The 18,897-nt window shown below is 33.3% G+C and overlaps 1 protein-coding gene and 2 long non-coding RNA genes across 7 annotated transcripts in view; 2 read left to right on the top strand and 1 right to left on the bottom strand.

Moving 5' to 3' along the window:
- Positions 1-9,491, top strand: part of LOC114579200 — a 30,051-nt gene extending 20,560 nt beyond the window's left edge. For both annotated transcript variants that reach the window (XR_003700122.1, XR_003700123.1), the window contains exon 2: positions 9,105-9,491. This is a non-coding gene — a long non-coding RNA (uncharacterized LOC114579200). The remainder of the gene's footprint in view (positions 1-9,104) is intronic.
- Positions 1-18,897, bottom strand: part of LOC110106857 (truncated transcription factor CAULIFLOWER A) — a 39,733-nt gene that overhangs the window by 19,654 nt on the left and 1,182 nt on the right. For all 4 annotated transcript variants that reach the window (XM_020836912.2, XM_020836910.2, XM_020836911.2 and 1 more), the window contains exons 2-3: positions 12,880-12,958; positions 9,115-9,179 (exon numbers count right to left, since the gene is read on the bottom strand). In XM_020836912.2, coding sequence (XP_020692571.1) covers positions 9,115-9,179; positions 12,880-12,958 — 144 coding nt within the window. The remainder of the gene's footprint in view (positions 1-9,114; positions 9,180-12,879; positions 12,959-18,897) is intronic.
- On the top strand, positions 4,886-8,807 carry LOC114579201. The gene is made up of 2 exons (XR_003700124.1): positions 4,886-7,715; positions 7,806-8,807. It is a non-coding gene; the product is annotated as an uncharacterized LOC114579201 (long non-coding RNA).

Below are 18,897 nucleotides of genomic sequence, written 5' to 3'. Positions count from 1 at the left end.
TGATGATGCTCAAACAAACATTGCAAGTGCGAGTCGTTAGATTTATGAATGAAGAACTTTAAAGAAATTGCTTGTCAAATTAGAGATGTTGCGAAAAGAACTTTCCAACTTGCTTTCTTCTCATAATCCCAAGCAAAATATTTTAGCAAAGTCACGGGCGAAGGAGGCAAGCCTTATTGAGTACAAGAAGATACATTGGGTGAATCACCATACCTTGTATGAAGGAATGGAAGGTGAATATCCTGATGATGTAAAAATATATCTTGATGTTCATTTTGTTATACTTATTTTGTATGAATTGCATATATATATCTACATATAGAAGTATGTATTCTTTTTTTTTGTAGGCAAGTCCTTTTGCATCTCTTGGAGTGTCCTTTCCTTCAGAATGAGATGTTCGAAGGATAGATGAAGTTTTAAGTTAGGGTAGTTGAGTCTCCTAGGAGACACAATCCATGATGGTAGAAGCGAGAAGAGAGAACCTTAATGGCGCATGCAACATGCTTATGCAAATCACACATTTAAAGAGAGTGCCTTAGACATGTATATCTTGTGAGATATACCTTTTGTTATTGAACAAGTCTCTTAGAATGATTCAAGATAACTTGTGCATGCAAAACATCTATTATTATTGGAAGGGTAGATTAACCATGCGAAATTTACAAAGTGAGTATATAATATCCTTTGCATTCGAGTAGTTTTGCTTATCTCTTTGAAGTATTCTATAAATGAATTCATCATTGCCTTGGATGGGCCTCACCATTTCTTAGACTTCTTTGTAGGGGTAACCATCTGGAGTAGCCTGCTAGAATTGACTTCCACAGTACTCAATGCAGGTCCTATCATAATTGAGGAGTCAAATTCTGAGGTTTGATTATTTTTCAAATCTTTTGACACCAATGATTTCAACACAACACTTTGCTAAAAAAAGAAATTTTTGAGTGCTGGGACCTAAGAATAATCAGATGAACCATCAAATTGCCACACCTAAAGCAACAATGTTGTGCGAATAAACAATAAGAATTCCATTGGGTGATTTTGCAACAGATTCTTATTTCGATATGATGATTGATGACTCTGAATTATAAGATTCTCAGTACATGATATTTTGAGAAAATATTGGGATTATAAGATCCTCAATGTGTGCTTATATTTTGAGTAGATATTGAGCTTCCTGTAAAATAAGGTGTATGCAATGGATCCCAAATGCCATGTCCCAATTTTTTGATCTTAAAAAAATTCTAATATCATGGATAATCATACAATTAGTAATTGACGAGCTTTCTGAGTACTATCAAGGAAAATAAAATTGCGTTCTTTTTTTTATAGAAATTGAGTCTTAATAAAAAATAAATACCCACAATAAAATGTTTGCACTGCAAAATACTTTAAACAAGAGAATGTCTTATTATTTGCTATTACAGGTGATGTAAAATAAGTTTTAAAAAACTACTTCCCCTAACAATGCTCTCTACTTATAATATGCTTCCTGTTATTTGGATGACTAGTGCTTGGGCGACTTTGCCTAATCATCTCTTTTGTTCTCTACTGACCTTTTATTTTTGGTGAACACTAACTCCTTTAGTTTCTCTGCTTTGATAAACTCTTAAACCTATCCTTGGAGATGTACGTAGTCCTCTGTATAAAGGTCGTGGTCCTTGTGAACAGTTGAGTATTTCTTCGGGTCTCTAATATGTGACTATGAGAATAGCAGAGGAAGTCAGTGAAAGTATTCCTTGTTCTATGAATTGTAAGATCCTCAGTACATGATATAAAAATTCTATAACCCTTTACAGATATTAGATCTGATTTTTGGCATGAAGTTATGCGCACTAGATCCTTTAGGATATTAGATCCAACTTTGTCTATTGAGGATGTTAGAACCCTACTAATAAGACATGCAGAGTTCCATACAACAGAAAATAAAGAGAAGAAAATAAAGAGAAGATCGAAGAACAAGATGAAGAAGAAGATGAAAAAAGATGTTTTTAGAGACAGAAGCTTTGAGACTACTGTTAGTTGAAAATGCTCCCAAATGATCTTATGTGTGAATATTGCACTTTAACTCTTTATTTATAGAATTTTTTTGGGGCTATAGGAAAAACTATACTTTAACCTAAAAAATTGAATAAAATATACATGATAAGATCATAAGACCTTTTACATACACGTGAAAATATATATAGAGTCATAGCATTCGTATGTATATGTGGACAACCATCTTACAATCTCCTTGATTGAGGTTGCCAGCTTGGCGGATCATTGAAAGAAGATGGCGGCTGGGCAAATGAAGTTGTTGGTTTCTTGGATGAAGTCTCCATTTTTTTTTATGAACTCCCTGGCATTGGTTGGATTTGGGTGAGTAGCTCTTGGTCTTGAGCAAGTGATAAATGAATTAGGGTGAGTTGGCTTTGAAACTAAGCAAGCAGGCCTATTTAGGTCTTGTTAGCTTCTTTGACTTTGCTTGTAAGTTCAACAAGTTCTCTAAGATGCGCTTGCCTCACCGGGCTGGCTCGACGCCTCGTCTGCCGCACTCAGCCGCTGGCCTCGCATGTAGCAAATAGGTTAGGAATGCCGAACATGTTTGATTTCGCGGGTTGGGTCGGGTCAACCCGGTAACTCGACCAGGTCGGGTCCGGGTTAGCTAAACGGGTCGGGTTCGGATCAACCCGTTTACACACGGGTCAACTCGGGTTGGACCCGAATCCGACCCGTTGACCGAATTGACACCCCTACTCTAATATCTTGAGTTTACCATTTTGCCTTTCCCATCTTACCGACTTGCCTTGAGTTGGCTCAATTTTATAGTTGTACAAGGTTCTTGAGATATTTGGATATACACTAATGATTGTAGATATTGCAATATTTAATTATCATTGTATATGTTCTGCATGGAAAGAGGACAAATTTGATAGTTTTGTAAATTAGTCTAATTGATCTTGATAACTTCAGTTTTTTGCTACATCTTTAGTTTTGGTACAAATGAATTGTTTGTGCTATTTTTTACGATAATATCAGTTTGCATATATAATTGGAATTTTTTTGTGCGCCACTAGTCATTTTGTAATTTATAACATGTATGTATGAAAATATTTAAACTAAATAGTTGAAATCAACTGACTTCTATATGACTCTATCACCATAGATCTAACCAATTTAACAAATGGAGCAATAATAACTTTTCACCATAGGTTTTCCCATGACAATTTTTTCTAACCTTTTACAGAACAACGACCACATCATATTATTAAATTAAAATGTTAGAAACTCGAATTAATAAATTATCCTATGAAAGGCTATATCTATTACTTTGAGTGCATTTTTTTTTTGGCATTTTGATTCAGATTTAATGAAAGTATTATAGCTTGAGTGATTTGTAATATTTGAAACTATTATTGCCTATGAAGCGCAAACATTTTCAAACACCTTTTATGTCCATATCAAGCATATATAACATACCGATACATCTTTAATACACCCCAACACATGTTCAACACGCCTAATCATGTCGAAGCATTTCAAGTTGAAATTAAGTTTCAAAACAAGTTTGACATGGCTTAACACGGTCTGATATTGGTTTGACACGCCCCAAGAACATGCTTGGGGAAGATTTCAGTACATGTGCAAAATATGTGACAACAAACAAAAATTAATGAATGCTAATGTTAGAGTGTTTTTAGTAAATGAAAACTATCTCATGTGAGTATCATTTCTTTTATTATTAAGAATGTTTTTTGTCCTTTTGTTATGCTTAAGCTTTTAAGCTTTTTCTGTGAAGTATATGTATATGGTATTATAATTCACCGATGATGCATTTATTAGAAAATACTACAAATTATATATTTATATTAATAATTTATAAAATAAAATATTGTGTCCATGATGCATTGTGTCCTATTTTTTATAATTATGTTGTGCGCCGTGGTCACATTGTGTTGTTTTTGCGTTAGTGTGTCTGTGCTTGTGCTTCGTAGATTTTTACAATTTTTATCTAGGTTCAATGTAATAGTTAATAGCTTTTCATCTCCATGCAAGTGTTATCGAAGTTTATGTTAATTTAATTTAATTTTAACATTATGCTATTTACAAAAATATAATGAATGTCAGAGCATACCGTAGTTGGATTTATGATAAGAACGTTATTAACGTATGAATTTTTTATAGTGTTGAAATATTTATTAGCACTGCATGTCATCAACGATATTTTTTTAGCAAGTGTGTAAAATTAGATGTCTATGTTTCAAACATAAAAATAGAAAATAATTTTGACAATTGATGAAGTTTAGGTTATTATATATAGGAGAGATTTTTATCTGGATAACCAACATCTCAAGACGAGTAGGGTCCAGAATATTATGTTATTCAATCGCAAATAAAAGCATCTACCAGTCATGCATATTTACTGAATGATCGAAGTAAATATGTTTGAAAAGATGATATTAAATGTTATTTGCACACAAACTGTTGAGAATATAGTTGAGACACTGCTAAAGAGCCTCCTAATAATGATTTTTAAGAAATTCCAAACAATGAAGCTCAATAATTTTATGATTTGTTAGATGCATGACTAGGTTATAATGATCGATTCAAATTATCTCTCACAATGAGCATGTTGAGCATTAAGGGAAATAAACAATACACGTCATAATAAGGAAGGGCTTAATTGGAGTGGGGATTTGGTCAGATCTGTGTACTACTTGATAGTCAGTAGATTATACCGGAAAGCAAGATCAGAATTATAAAAAAAAATGAAGCCTCCAATTGTGTTGGGATGGGTCATTCCTATCATATTGGCACCTCCCTTCCTTCTACATAGCATAGAAAAGGATGATAGTTAATGATATTTTGTAATTATATATATATATATATATATATAATTTGCTCTTTTTGTATGAGCATTCTGATACCGGGGAAGGGGCCACCTTGTGGGGCCCAGGGGAGCTATTTTTTCCTTACGGATGGAGCTATTTTTCATTACGTAAGGACGAGGGAATTAACATTGGGAGGGAATTATTTAGGAAAACAGGTCCAATTTAACTTCAAATTTAAGAGAAAAATTATTTAAGGAAAGGAGGCTGATTTGGGAAGGAATTATGAAAGATTTATTCAGGAAAATTGTTGTTTTGAATTTAAATTTGGGAGAGAATTAGGAAATATCTATTTAGGGAAAGAGGGATGATATAGTAAAGGTTTTAATTGTGTTTATTATGTGTTAGGGCTATTTGAGAAGGAGTTTGATAGGTACTACTTGAGTATTTCAAGTGATTCCTATCGGATCTAAGCCAAATCGCCACAAATCCGCTGTTTTCTATGAGAAAACAGCCACCAAACACGAAAAGAGTGGAAAAATCTGAGAGAACTCGTAGGGAAAATAGGAAAAACAATAGCAAACGATTGAATTTCACTAGTCGATGCAAAAGACAAGAAAGATACAAGTTTCCTTCGATTCGAGAGGACGGAATAACTCTCCAAATCTCTAGCCGTAGCCTAGAGCCCAAGAACACAAACCCTAGATCTCCCAACCAATTTCAAATCCAAGATAATCCCCCCTTTTCCTCCTCACCTCCTAATTAACCATAAAGGAGTTTTACAAAATGTCTAAACAGCCCCTCGCATTCAAAATTTCCCTCCCAAAACTCCTCCTTGGCCCCCGTCGGATGAGCTCGGTTCCGCCCGCTGTTCCGCCCGCTCTGTGGGTTTCTGCCTCGAGTAGGTGTGGACCGGTCTGGTTTGGACCGGTCCAGCAAGCTCAAGTGCCGGCCTAACAGAGTTTTAGGTAAAAGGGTTATAATCTTATGTATGCTTGTGTTTGCTGAAATTAGGATTTTTTAAGTTGTGAGGGCTCTAGCCGGCAACTAGGGATTTGGGAGAGCTGGATCTTTCTCTCCAATTGAAGATATAACTATATCTTGCTATTTTCTTTCATATATCTTGCAATAAAAAGATTTGTGGTGTTTCTTTTTCCCAATTTTTTTTTTGTTGTTCGCTGATTTGGTTGAAATTGCATCTAATTTCTATCAAATTGGTATCAGAGCCTAGATCCGGGTACTTATGGCAGGAAGAATGGTAGATGTGTTGGAAGGGAAGATCGGACAATTGAAATCTGATTAAAAAAAAAATTTAAAACTCAAATTTCAGCCATCCATGAGAAGTTCGATGGGAAGTTTGCCATCTTGGTGGAGATGTTGAGGAAGCTTTGGAGATGCAATCTAAGGCTTCGTTTGGGACAGCTTTTTTATTGCTTTTTAAAATGGAGTTGTAGTACAAATTTTTTAATTTTTGTACTAAAACTCCGTTTTCAGAAGCAATAAAAAAGCCGTCCCAAACAAAGCCTAAAACTCCATTGAAGGTTCCGATTTCTAGACCTAACCAAGATTTGACCAGGATTTCCTTGGCCAATTCTAAGAGAAATAAGATGAACGGAAGGAATTCGACAATGTGAGTTTCTTTCATCAAGAGTCACCTCCTAGGGCTCTGATAAGGGGTGGATCAGGTTTTTTGGATGTGGGGACAATAATGAGGGAATTTTGTGATAGAGGTGGTGGAGTGGTCGTCCACTATGAGAGGCATTTCGGGCAAGAGGATCGGATGACTGGATATGGAGGGGGTCGAGCTGAGCCATAGGGATCAAATCATGCAAGTAGGGTGGAAGAAAGGTGGGATTCTCACTCTCGATACACAGGGGGAATCATTGGAGGGAGAGGAAGTTGGAGTGGAGATGCTAGGGTAAGGAAGTTAGGATGCTAATATTTGAAGGGGATGATGCCTATGAGTGGGTGTACTGGGTGGAGACGATGAATGTGTTGAATGAGAAGGAGAAGCTTACGGCCACATGGCAATGTATTGAAGGGAAAGCCCTAGCTTGGTTCTAGTGGATGATATCATGGCCAATAATTAAGCAGCTTAAGAAGGACAATTTCAATTGGGGGAAAGCGACAATATAAGCAGCAGAAGAAAGCCATGACCAGCATCCCATCCTTCCACCTTGAGGACAATGTGCGGGGGGAGGGGAGTATTGATATGCCATGGGGGAAAAGGCCACCTTGTGGGGCCCAGGACAACTATTATTCATTATGTAAGGAGTTCTCAATGGGGAGTTGTTTAGGAAAGTTTGAATTAAAATTGGGAAGGAATTATTTAGGAAAAGAGATCCAATTTGAGTTTAAGGAAAGGAGACTAATTTGGGAATGAATTAAGAAAGATTTATTTAGGGAAAGATAGCTGATTTGAATTTAAATTTGAGAGAGAATTATGAAAGATTTATTTAGAGAAAAATGATATTTTAGGAAAGGTTTTAATTGTGTTTATTGTGTGTAAGGGCTATTTAAGGAGTTTTGTCTAGGGTTATTATCTTATGTATGCTTGTGTTTGCTGAAATTAGGATTTTTTAGGTTGTGAGGGTTCTAGCCGACAGCTATAGATTTGGGAGAACTGAATCTTACTCTCCAATTGAAGATCCAATTGTATCTTGCTATTTTTTTCATATATCTTGCAATGAGATATGTGGCGTGTTCTTCTTCCCAATTTCTTATTGTTGTTCGCTGATTTGATTGAAATCGCATATACTTCCTATCACATTCCCAAAATATACTTATGAACTATTTCTGGAAGAGATGATGTGTAGGGAGCCAACATTATTTGAGTTAACGGCATACTTTTACGGATCAAAGATGAGTGATGCATTGTGGGTGGAATTAAGATCTGCCAGATAACATGTAAGCTTAAAAGGTTAATTTTTTTTTTTTTTCTGTTGTTGCACTAAATATATAATTTTTTGAAAATAATCACAATTAAATAATTTACAGAACAATTACAGACGATTGAGAGAAGTTAAATCGAGTTAGGGCTCTGTAGTAGAAAGTTCTTCACAGCCATCATACATCGAGCTATTTTTTTTTTCCATCACGAGCTCTGCGTAAATCATACATCGAGCTATGAATGTGAGTTGCTGGGGGGAGCAAAACAAGACATATGTATGGTGTTGGCTCAATGATGGTGTATTAAATACACCGTCAATTTATAGTTCTAGCTAAATGTAATCACATATGGATGGTCATATACTAATGATTATATAGAGTAAAATAGTTGCCTTTTATGCAGATCTCGAGATCTCAATGCAAGCTCATAAGACAGCAATGGGGGCTAAATATCAATGTATGTTAGTGGAGATGTACTATCTTTATGTTCGAGATGAGAGTAGTGAGTAGGGGTGTCAATATTTAACCCAATATGAACATGACCTAAAAATTTTTGGGTTCAGGTCAACTTGTTTTGCAAACAGGTCGGTTTGGTTTTATTTTCTAACCCGTTTTTAATTTTGAGTCGGGTTTGAGTCAAACTGAAAATCTGAAATCAACCCAAAAGTGACTTGGGTCACCCCTCGCCTGTAGCTATCCAACACTCGCGCCTGCAGCCATCCCCCTCACTCACATCGGTGCCCCCACCCGCGCCAACGCCCACATCCGCGCCCGCGATAGCCCGCACACGCTTGTCGCCTCGCCTACTGGCCCCGCTCTCGCACCTTCGCCCACAGGCGCTCGTGCCCTCACCCGGTCGTGCCTGGTTGCATTGCGGGTTAGTGGGTCGGGTTGGGTCAACTCAGGTTAGAGGTGGGCCTGCTCCAGATTTGGATTTCTGCCCCATTTGTAATTGAAGGCGGGTTAGTTTTAGATTGGACCCGACCCTAAAAATGGGAGGGACCGAGGGAGATTGAATAATAAACCTGCTATATATTTTCATTTGAAGTTTTGATTCACTCTTTCTATTTATGACTATTTGTAACTGTTTATGTATAAACACATTTCTTATTTAACGTGTTTAGTAATTAATGTTAGTGATTCTAAGAATGCATGTTATGTTCTTTCATTATTATGATAGTGTACTTGCAATAATGTTATTGTGATGTGTGACTAATACAAGTGTTTTGAAAGCGTTATTGGCATTAATGCTGGTATTTGACCATATTCTTCTGGTGACTAAAGAAATAAGGATCCATAAATTTGAAAATTCCATTTTTGAGATAGATGTTCCTACTATTTTGATTTTTTTGGAGAAAATTGTCTCTCATTATGACATAATAACATATACATGAATGTACTGAACAGAAGAACTCACCTCTGACTCCTCTGCAAGCTCTCAACTCTGGTTTTCAGTTTACTATATGCAAGGCCCCAATCCGCCTGCATTGAATGCATTCAAGTACCAAGTGAAATGCTAGAATTAGCCAATTTATCTTGTAATATGGAGGAGCTACTTATTTGTGTGCATAATCAGAAGGCATGAAACTACAAGTGCCAAATAGGTGAGCAAGCAAGTTTTAGTTGTTGCAGATTATAATCATTTTCCTCTCCTTTGTACTGTCTACATATATTTAATTTTCTCAGTCATGCAGCACAAAAATAGAGGAGAAAGACTGACAAGATTTCCCTTTTGTTCATTTCTACAAAATATGGTACAGATTGCCCTTTAAATTTGCCTTGCATTGCATTCAATTTCTACAGAACTGGAACTGCAATGATATTTTGCAATGAAAAAAAGTTTTCTTAGAAAATATTGACCAATTTGTTAGCAGGATAGATCTAAAAATATTTGAATTTATTTTGTGATCAATATAATATATAAAGAGTTTATATTACATTCATTTTAAAATATATTTGATGGCTTTAAATTTTATTTTGGTCAACATTTAATCATAATATGCTGGTCAAAATTTTTCTTTTTTTAAAACTAGACGCATCAACCCTTTTTTTTTCGAACTCCTTTTTGGTACAAATTTATATTTGAATTTACACTAAATATTATGATTTTTATTATTAGTTGAAGGATTAAATGCTATATTATAAAAATATTTTCTCATTCATTTTATGTATTTTTTTGTTATATTAATACAAAGGTGAATACATAATCATATTTTTTTTTAAAAAAGAATAAATTATTGTTGTTGGATTGCTTTTTCTGTGGGCCTATTTGCTGATATATTTTAGGTTTTTTTCTTGTTGCTTGATGTAACTATATAGGATCATTGGCTCATTAGGTTTTCTTTTGCTTTTTGGATGTATTTCTTTTCTATTTAAGAGACCATTTGATCTTCTAAGGATAACATATAGGCCCCTCTGTGAATTTTATCCTAGAAAAAAAAGCTTGATAGAATTATCTATGTAGAAAATGAAGTAAATCACTTGTAAAATAAAACTAATAATTTTCTTATCACATCTTCTCGGACTTCTAACATTTATGATCATGATAATGTCAATACCAAATCAAGAATTTAGAAGATGAGAGAACATACTAGTTTACAATGATTTATGATCATACTCATCATTTTCAAATTACACTCATAATATTCATTCTCAACATGGTAGTATTAATGATTTTATAAATAGGAAAATCCAATTTAAAGTGCAAGTGAATTATAAGTATGTCTTCATGAAGGAACAATGAAGATATGCCATTAAGGATTTAGAGTACACATAATTTCAAAAGAAGTTGCCACCATGTGTACATACATATCCAAAATTTTAAAGGCCTAGCATAAGGTAAAAAATTTAGTAAAATTCAAATCTCTCCATTACTTTATCATTTTTCCTTATATTATTTTAGTTTCATACATTTTTAAGCTAACCTACAAATTCTTTTAATATATTAATGTTTATAAATCAAAATATTTTTGTTATTTAAAGCAAGATTATAATTCATTTTATAAATATCATATAATCCATACTTTTTGACAATATTTTTTTTCTTTATAATGATTTTAAAAGGTTTTTTTATTATGACTTTAAGGTTTTGTAATATATTTTGATTATTAACACGTTGCCTCTATTATGGGTTTTTACCAAAAAAAAAAAAAAAAAGCGAAAAGACCTTTTCACCAAAAAAAAAAAAAAAGGCGAAAAGACCTATTCAAGGCTTCTTTAATCTAATGTATGTGTTTAGGTCATTTGTTAGAAATTACTTGAGTTAGTTTTAGTTGGAATTTCAATGGGTGATGAACAAATTGATCTAAACTTGCAAACAAGCTTTTTAGTTAAAATTATATAAAAAATTATATATGAATACTAAAATTTGAAAAGAAATATACTTTAAAAAAAATGAAATCATGATTTATTATCTAATCATACATATGACCAAGGGTCAAACATATGATCAACCAATTGTACAAATGATTATAAAATTTAAGTTTTATTGCTTATAGCTTTTATATTATCTATTCTTTGCATATAGATTTTATAAATTTTTGGTGGTGTTGATCATTCATTTGATCATATATCCATTTAGATTTCTAGAAGCTTTTTTTTTTTTTTTTCATATTTTTCTTAAAGGCCATTCTTCATACAATTAGAAAAGAATTCATTCAAGTTTAACTAGATCATACATATGATTGAGGATCCTACATACAATCATCCAAATTCTTGTATAATGATAAGTATGCTTAGAATGAAATTTTAGAATTTTTAAAGAGCTATTGGAGGCTTGTTTAGCCTTCCTATTTTTTATATAAATACCCATCATTTTTCATTCTAAGTAAGAAGAATGAAAATATGAAACTATAAGTTAAATTAGACAATCAATTGGGAGATGGTATCAACTATTTATTATCCAAGTCTTATCACTTCTTCAGTAAAGTTCTCACTCAATCTCTTACTATTTTATATTTTTATTACAATTTTATTATGCATTTAAGAATCAAATTTTGTAAGCGATTTTATAGTGTTTAGTTGTATTGACAATAGCCTTAGGCTTCATGTGAGCCAAGTTTCTTACTGCTTTCTAAAGCAATACAAAAATTGTTCCAAACGGACGGCTTTCTTACTGCTTCTTAAAGCAGCTTTTTAGTACAAAAGTTAAATAGTACAAAAGTTTTAACTTTTGTACTAAAAAGCTGCTTTAAGAAGCAAAAATAAAGCCGTCCCAAACGAAACCTTAGTCATCAACAAAATCCTGAAGCACTTTGAAGGAATACATCTCTTTTACTAGAGAGTTATGTTACCTAGCGATTGAGGTTTACATTGTGCTTATAGGTTATTCTATGTTATGATGGCTTGTCTCCATACTAAAGGAGTGGAGTTTGGTGTGTAGTAGTTATTGTTGGTAGAATCCAAAATACAGGGGATGTTTAGGCATGGTTGTAGGCTAATAGGGTGCTTAACCGGTCAAAAATCATTTGTGTCCAATTGCTATATATCTTAATTTTTGTTCTTGTACTTTTTCTTAAATAAATATTTGTGCTTAATTGAGAAATTATAAGTGAATGTTATACATGCTTTTATGCTCTTTCATTGAGTAGAATCATTTATATCAATCATCACTTAAAAATTATTAATCTCACACTGATTAGATTAATTTAATTCACCATATTTATATTATGGATAATTATTTTTTGTGACTTTGTCATATACTAATTTGAATGCTTGATTAGCATGTAAAATTGAGTTTATTTTTCCTATTATGCCAATAATTATTGTTCTTACTCACTTTATGATACAAATTATTCCATTATTCACTTGTGCGGTGTCATATAAAATTATCTTTTTTCTCCATCTGTATAATTTCCTTTCCTCGGACGTGAACAATCAGTTTCTAGATCGATCTTATTACAACTAGCAAGCTGCTAAGACTTTGTTTGGGACGGCTTTCTTACTACTTCTTAAAGTAGCTTTTTAGTACAAAATTTTTAATTTTTTCTACTAAAAACTTGTTTTAAGAAGCGATAAAAAGCCATTCTAAACAAAGTCTAAGTTTAAGTTTAGGTGATAAAATATAATTCCAACATTATATTTAGCGAAGTAGTGCTTATAAAAATGCAAGTTCCATGGAGAAGCAATGTCGCCTTATAAGGTCTCAACATTTTTATGTGAGAAAAATAAAAAACTGTCATACCTGGGGGTCAGCCTCGCTAGAGAATATTGCTCTTTCTGCATAAGTATAACTCTCGTACCGTTCAAGAATTTTATCCATGCTATATAGAAAAAAAGAGTTATCAGCAGATCTTCAAGGGGCTAGTTATTTGAGCTTTCAGTTAATGCAACCTTTAGTTTATATCAATTGTATACATATTATAATAGAAAAAAAAAGAAAAAAAAACCTTTAGTTTATATATATATATATACATATATTTGTTTTCTTAGGTCTATGTATATTCAAAACAATTTCCTCTATTATTTTTCTAGTAACTTTACAGAAATATATCATTCCAACGTATGAGTAAAAGCAATGTTTTTTATGCTTAAGGCTTCATTTGGGAGAGCTTCCTTACTGTTTCTTAAAATAGTTTTTAGTACAATAATTTTAATTTTGTACTAAAAAATTGCTTTAAGAAGCAACGAGAAAGTCATCCCAAATGAAGCCTAAATCGAAGGGGCCGGAATGCTATCATGGAACTAAAAAAGAATTAACATTCACAAGTTCAAATAAACAATGAAACACTATTTAATCAACTAATTTGATTAATGAAGGCTAATTGGAACTTAATTAAGAGAAACTTTCCCTTCCAATTCCTCGAGAATCATGTCAAAAGGTATCAAAATTTATGAAATTTACTCTCGGAATAAATGTAACAAGAATCCTTAGACTATATTCATATGAAGCCCAATCTCCTTTTAAGCATATAACATACTCAACTTCTATACCTTCTGAATATCATGACTTTAATAGGTCATCTAGATTAAGATTTTGTGATGCATGCAAAAAGAAGAATATTTTGTGAGGCAAAACTATTATGAGAGTTTCTTTTCATATCCCTTATTTAAGATTAGAATTAAGCGACATGGGCATGCATCCCTCTCTTGAGAAGCCAAGTCAAAGGAAGGAGCAATGGCCTAGTATTTATCATTATCACTACCATCAACTAATATATATATACTCCTTGGTCTTTGCGCATAGATCAAATTATATGCTGAAATTACTTTATGAAGTTGATAAAGTGGTTTCCATTTTTTGATATATCGGAGTCTCCGATTGTTCCTATTTGGATCTCCTTTTCGGATCTTTGCCCATATTTCTTTTCCCCTCGCATTTTATACGGATTAGGTTCATTGTTTGGGCGACAAAATTAAATGGACAATGCCACCGCCATCGGCTGTCGGCCGTTGGTGGCCCGTATTTTGGTTGAACTTGACATAACCAAAACGTATCCTGATTCAGTTTGATTAGGCCCAAAGAAATTTGGTTACATAACGTTAATGTGCCTGCTCCCCTTGTGGCTTTTCCATTGACTTGCCTTTCAATGACCAGAACAAGCCAGTTGAAAATTTGAATTTAGTTAAGGATCAGCATTTCTTTCCCTTAAATAATCCTAATGGTATCAATGAAAATATTCATATAGCTCCTCATGTGCTCAATTCCTCTGTTCCTATTTCTTCTGAAGCAGTGAATCCAAAAGAAAATGATATAGTTATATCTGCTAATCATGTTCTTTTCTCTGATGGTATTGGCATGCCTTCACCTATTAAAGATGTGTTTGACCCTCTTGTTGGATTTAGTTTGTTGAATGTGACTTCTAAATTTCATATTGTGAGTTCTTCCGATCTTCTTATTGCTATATATGATGTTTCTAATAAGATTCATGTTAATAATCTTCTGGTCACTCTTATTCTATTGAAGATCTAAAAAACTTAACTGGTGGGGTGTTTCAATATGTTCTTTGTAATGAACCTGTGGGCCATTCTGATTGAGTTTGTGATTTATCGAGTGATACTAGTATTGTTGGGGAACTTAATGATGGTGGGTGTAATGTGTTGCAGTAGGATTTAAATTTAAATGTTGTGCAAGTAGATAAGGATGACTTTATTCATTGCTAGAAATTTTGTCCATTACCGGCGGATTTCTGACAGACTATTTTCCAGAGGTTTTCTGGCAGATTTTCGACGGACTACGATGAAAGTTTTCCGACAAATTTTCAAGAGGACTTTCCCACGGAGTTCCGACAGATTATTTGTTTTTGATGATTTTTCTGATGGATTTTTTTACGAATTTAGTAATTTATGAATAAAATAATATATTCATAATTTTACAACTTATTTTAATTGATTATTAATTTAATACCTTATTTTAATTAATTGTTAATCAAATAAATTATTTTAATTATTAATTAAATATTTAATTTATTTTATTTTAAATAAGTTATTAAATTAATAATTAACTTAAATAATAACTTAAATTAATTATTAACTTAAATAGTTAAAATAACTTGTTAAAATAATAATTAACTTATTTTTAATTTAATAGCTCATTTAATAATTAATAATTAATTAATAACTTATTAATTAATAATTCATTCATTTTAAGAATTTATTTTAATTTATTTATGTATTAGTTTATTTAAATATTAAATAGTTTGCTTGTTATAACTAGGGCTGTCAAAATCGAGTCACAAGTCGGGTTCGGGTTCAACCCAAAATTGACCCGACACTGTTCAAGCCGACTCGAACCCGACCCATTTTTGCAAACGGGTCGGTTTTCCGAACCCGAACCCGACCCGATTCTGGTGTATTTTATTAATTTTTTATTTAATTCAATTTATTTAAATCTAAATCAAATTAAGGTAAGATTTACTTCAATTAATTTAAAATAAATCAAGATTAATTTAATTTGGGCAATAATATTTATAATTTTTTGAAATATCATTTACTTATTTCATAAAAATCCATTAAAACCCTCCTAATTTAATTAAAAATGAGTCAAACCGAGTTGATTTCGGGTTTCCGGGTCAACCCGAACCCGACCTGATTTTACAAAAGAGTCTAAATCCCTAACCCAAACCCAAAATTTTCGGGTCGGGTTCAGGTCGGGTTTTTAGGTCGAATCAAATATTGACACCCCTAGTTATAACATTATGTTCCATAGCAAATTGGTTGAGGTCTTGAAATTTAAAGGACCTGGGTTTGAATCACTGAGGCGCCATGGGCAGCGTGGGGCTGGCAGGCTTTCAGGCAGCGTAGGTGGGCTGGCGCTCTGGCAGACATTCGGGCAGCGCGGGACTGGTGCGGGCAAAGCGGAGCGGATGGGCATTGGCTATTAACTTCGATGGGCTTATTCTGACGAAAAAAAAATCCGCTGGAAAACTTTTCTAGCGGACAATATCAGTCGGGAAATATTTCTGGCAGAGTTTTTTTTTTACCGGAAAAGGCTTGCGATGCTAGTTTTACCTCGTAAAATATTTTGTTGTAAACTTAACAAATTTTCACTAGAAAATATACCGATAATACATGATTTTCCTATAGTTATTTTGGTTTTGGGCAAGAAAGGCAAGAAACATAAAAAAGAAAAATTTTATGCATACTTTTAAATATTATGTGAGTAATGCTTCTAGATCTAAGTCTAATGATTAGTTTTGGTGTGTGGGTCGTTTGTGGGTTTTTTGGGCATCTTTGGAATTTTTTGGTGTTGTGTTTTGGCTGCTCTGGTTCTATTTTTGTCATGTTATTGTGTTGGTGCCCGAGTTGGGCTATTTGTTGGTGTAGTGTTTGTTGGTTGATGGCTGGGTTATGCTGTTGTGTTTTCTTTTCTTCTGTCTTTGTGAGCTAACTTTTATAGCATATTTGGTTGGTTGTTGGTTTGGTGGTCGTTGTTGCCTTGGTTGGGTGCCCTCGTTCTTGGTTTTTTCTTCTATTTGCTTATTCTTTTGTTAGCCTTTATGTAAGCACGCTTCAGCTGGAGGCACATTTTGTTGATTTTCCTTCAGGTATCTCTTCTCTTCCATTAACTTTCTAGTCTGTTCTTTTCCTCTTTTGTGTAGCTTTTTTTCCTGTTGTGGGTCGCTTTGTGGCTCTTTCAAATTGAGGCTGGTATTAGTGATTGTTCTTTCAAGTTGTGGCTTCCTTTTGTCCCTCGTGCCTTTATTGAAGATCTTACTTGTCTTCTTTTGAGGGTTGGCTTTTTGTCTCCTCAGGGAGTTTCAGTTTAGTTTTTGGTAATAGTTAGGATCATTGGCTCATTAGATTTTTCTTGAATGATGTATTAGTGAGCATTTGGTCCTCTAAGGACCCGTATGCATTTGATTTACTCTAGAATCCTCTTTAGTCTCCAAACCACCTGTTGATAGCTAGTGGTCTAAAAATCTCATCTATTGTTAGAGGGGACTAAATCTAATAAGTATGGGTACTATTTTAATGCATAGGGAGCACTATGCTATTGCATTTTTGCTCTAAAATCTCCCACCACATTGGAAGGAAGTGAAGTTATAATTTATTTTTCCTTTATGTTTTTTTTTTAAGAATCCATAAATTAGACATGAAAGACATTCATATAAAAACTAAAACAAGTTCGCTATTTTATAGAATGAAACATAATAACTAATTTTCCTTCACAAATTTATGGGAGGGACTTGTTCACCAGAAAAGAACATAATCAATAGATTATTTTGATCGCTAGATAAAGGAGGAAGCCACTATTATGAAATGATAAGCATTTTACCCACCTTGTCATCAAAGTAAGAAGGAAAATCCTTAAGAGGGAGATATGATTGATGATATGCTAAGCTACTGACATCAACTATGAAGAGCTAATTATTATTGTTCTTTTGGTCATGATCCACTTAATTAGCCGTTACTCTCATACCAATCTTTGTCCAAGTAATAAGCGGATGACATTTTATATTCTATTAGCTAGAGAGGATCCAAGATGTCTCAAAAGAGAAGACCTAATAAAAGATAATGGGAGGAGGAATAGCTCCTTAGAATTCTAACTATTTCTCTTTGTAGTCATAAAGTTAGCATAGATCATTATTTTTATCAATAAAATAAAAAATTCAATAATATAAAAACGATAAAACAAATTGCCAAACTTCTTCGAGTAAACTTTTAGTCTCTTTGAATGAAAGATTCTTTTTTAAGATTATTAAAATATTAAATGAAAAAAATTCTTAATAAAAATATAGAACACTAGACATAAAAACTTGTTCTAAAAAAGAGAATTGAAATGAAGAATAACTATTTTTAAAAGTAGCTATAGATTTTTTGTGAAAAAATGTCTAAAAAAATTTATTATGAATAATATAATCTCATCTCTTCTAAAAATAGTCAAATAATAATCAAGGCTTTTAAACCGGATCGGACCGACCGGCCGGACGGTTACGGTTTAAGTTATAACTGGTTTCACAGAGAACCGGTGATGAACGGGATCATTTCTGAATGAGAAAATTTTATTTTTGAAGAATGGTATAATATTATTTCTTTCATAAATTTAAAATTTATTTTTAAAAAAAAAATCTTATAAATTTAAATATTATTTTTCCATGATATCCGACGGTCCAACCTCTCTAATATTATTATAGCGTTTCTCCAGTCAGCCACCTTGTATCACATCGTTCTCTAGTGTACCTATCAGGTATCACATCCCTGCTTCACTATTTGAAACCTATAAACTAAGCCTAGGCCTTGTTTTACGCTGTCAAACTATAAAGGAGTGGTAGCTTAATGAACGCAGATTCCTTTGATATGATAACCAAACACCAGTTATCATCGCTATCCTTACCCTTTTCAAGCGATAACTCTTTGCATCCTAGGTAGTTTCACGGCCCCCACCACCCAAAACTCGCTTTAAGTACTCTACTTTCCATATAGTGCTCTGGCTATGTAGGGAGGAGCTGTTCAAACCCTGCTGCCAAGCAAAAAGGCTCATCACTACAGAAAGATTTTTAGTGAACAGAGCCAGCTACATATTTTTCGTAGTTGTATAAGTCCTCATATTGCTGGGTATTCAGATTATAATTATCAAACCTTAAAAAATTTCTCCATGATATCTGTCCTCTTTCAGTATATATTCATCTCACCCTTTTGCGCAGGCAACAATCACATGAAATTCTCCATATTTGATAGAGCCTGTTTGGCCTAAAAAACTTGCTCTAGTCAACGGAGTATAGCAATAATAAAGTACGCTATCATAATGAAAAAAAAAGAA

Source organism: Dendrobium catenatum, unplaced genomic scaffold (genome assembly GCF_001605985.2).
Source record: "Dendrobium catenatum unplaced genomic scaffold, ASM160598v2 fragScaff_scaffold_231, whole genome shotgun sequence".
In the NCBI taxonomy this organism is placed as follows: Eukaryota; Viridiplantae; Streptophyta; class Magnoliopsida; order Asparagales; family Orchidaceae; genus Dendrobium; species Dendrobium catenatum.
The sequence above is the reverse complement of the archived record's forward strand: the minus strand, read 5'-3'. Positions and strand labels throughout refer to the sequence as shown.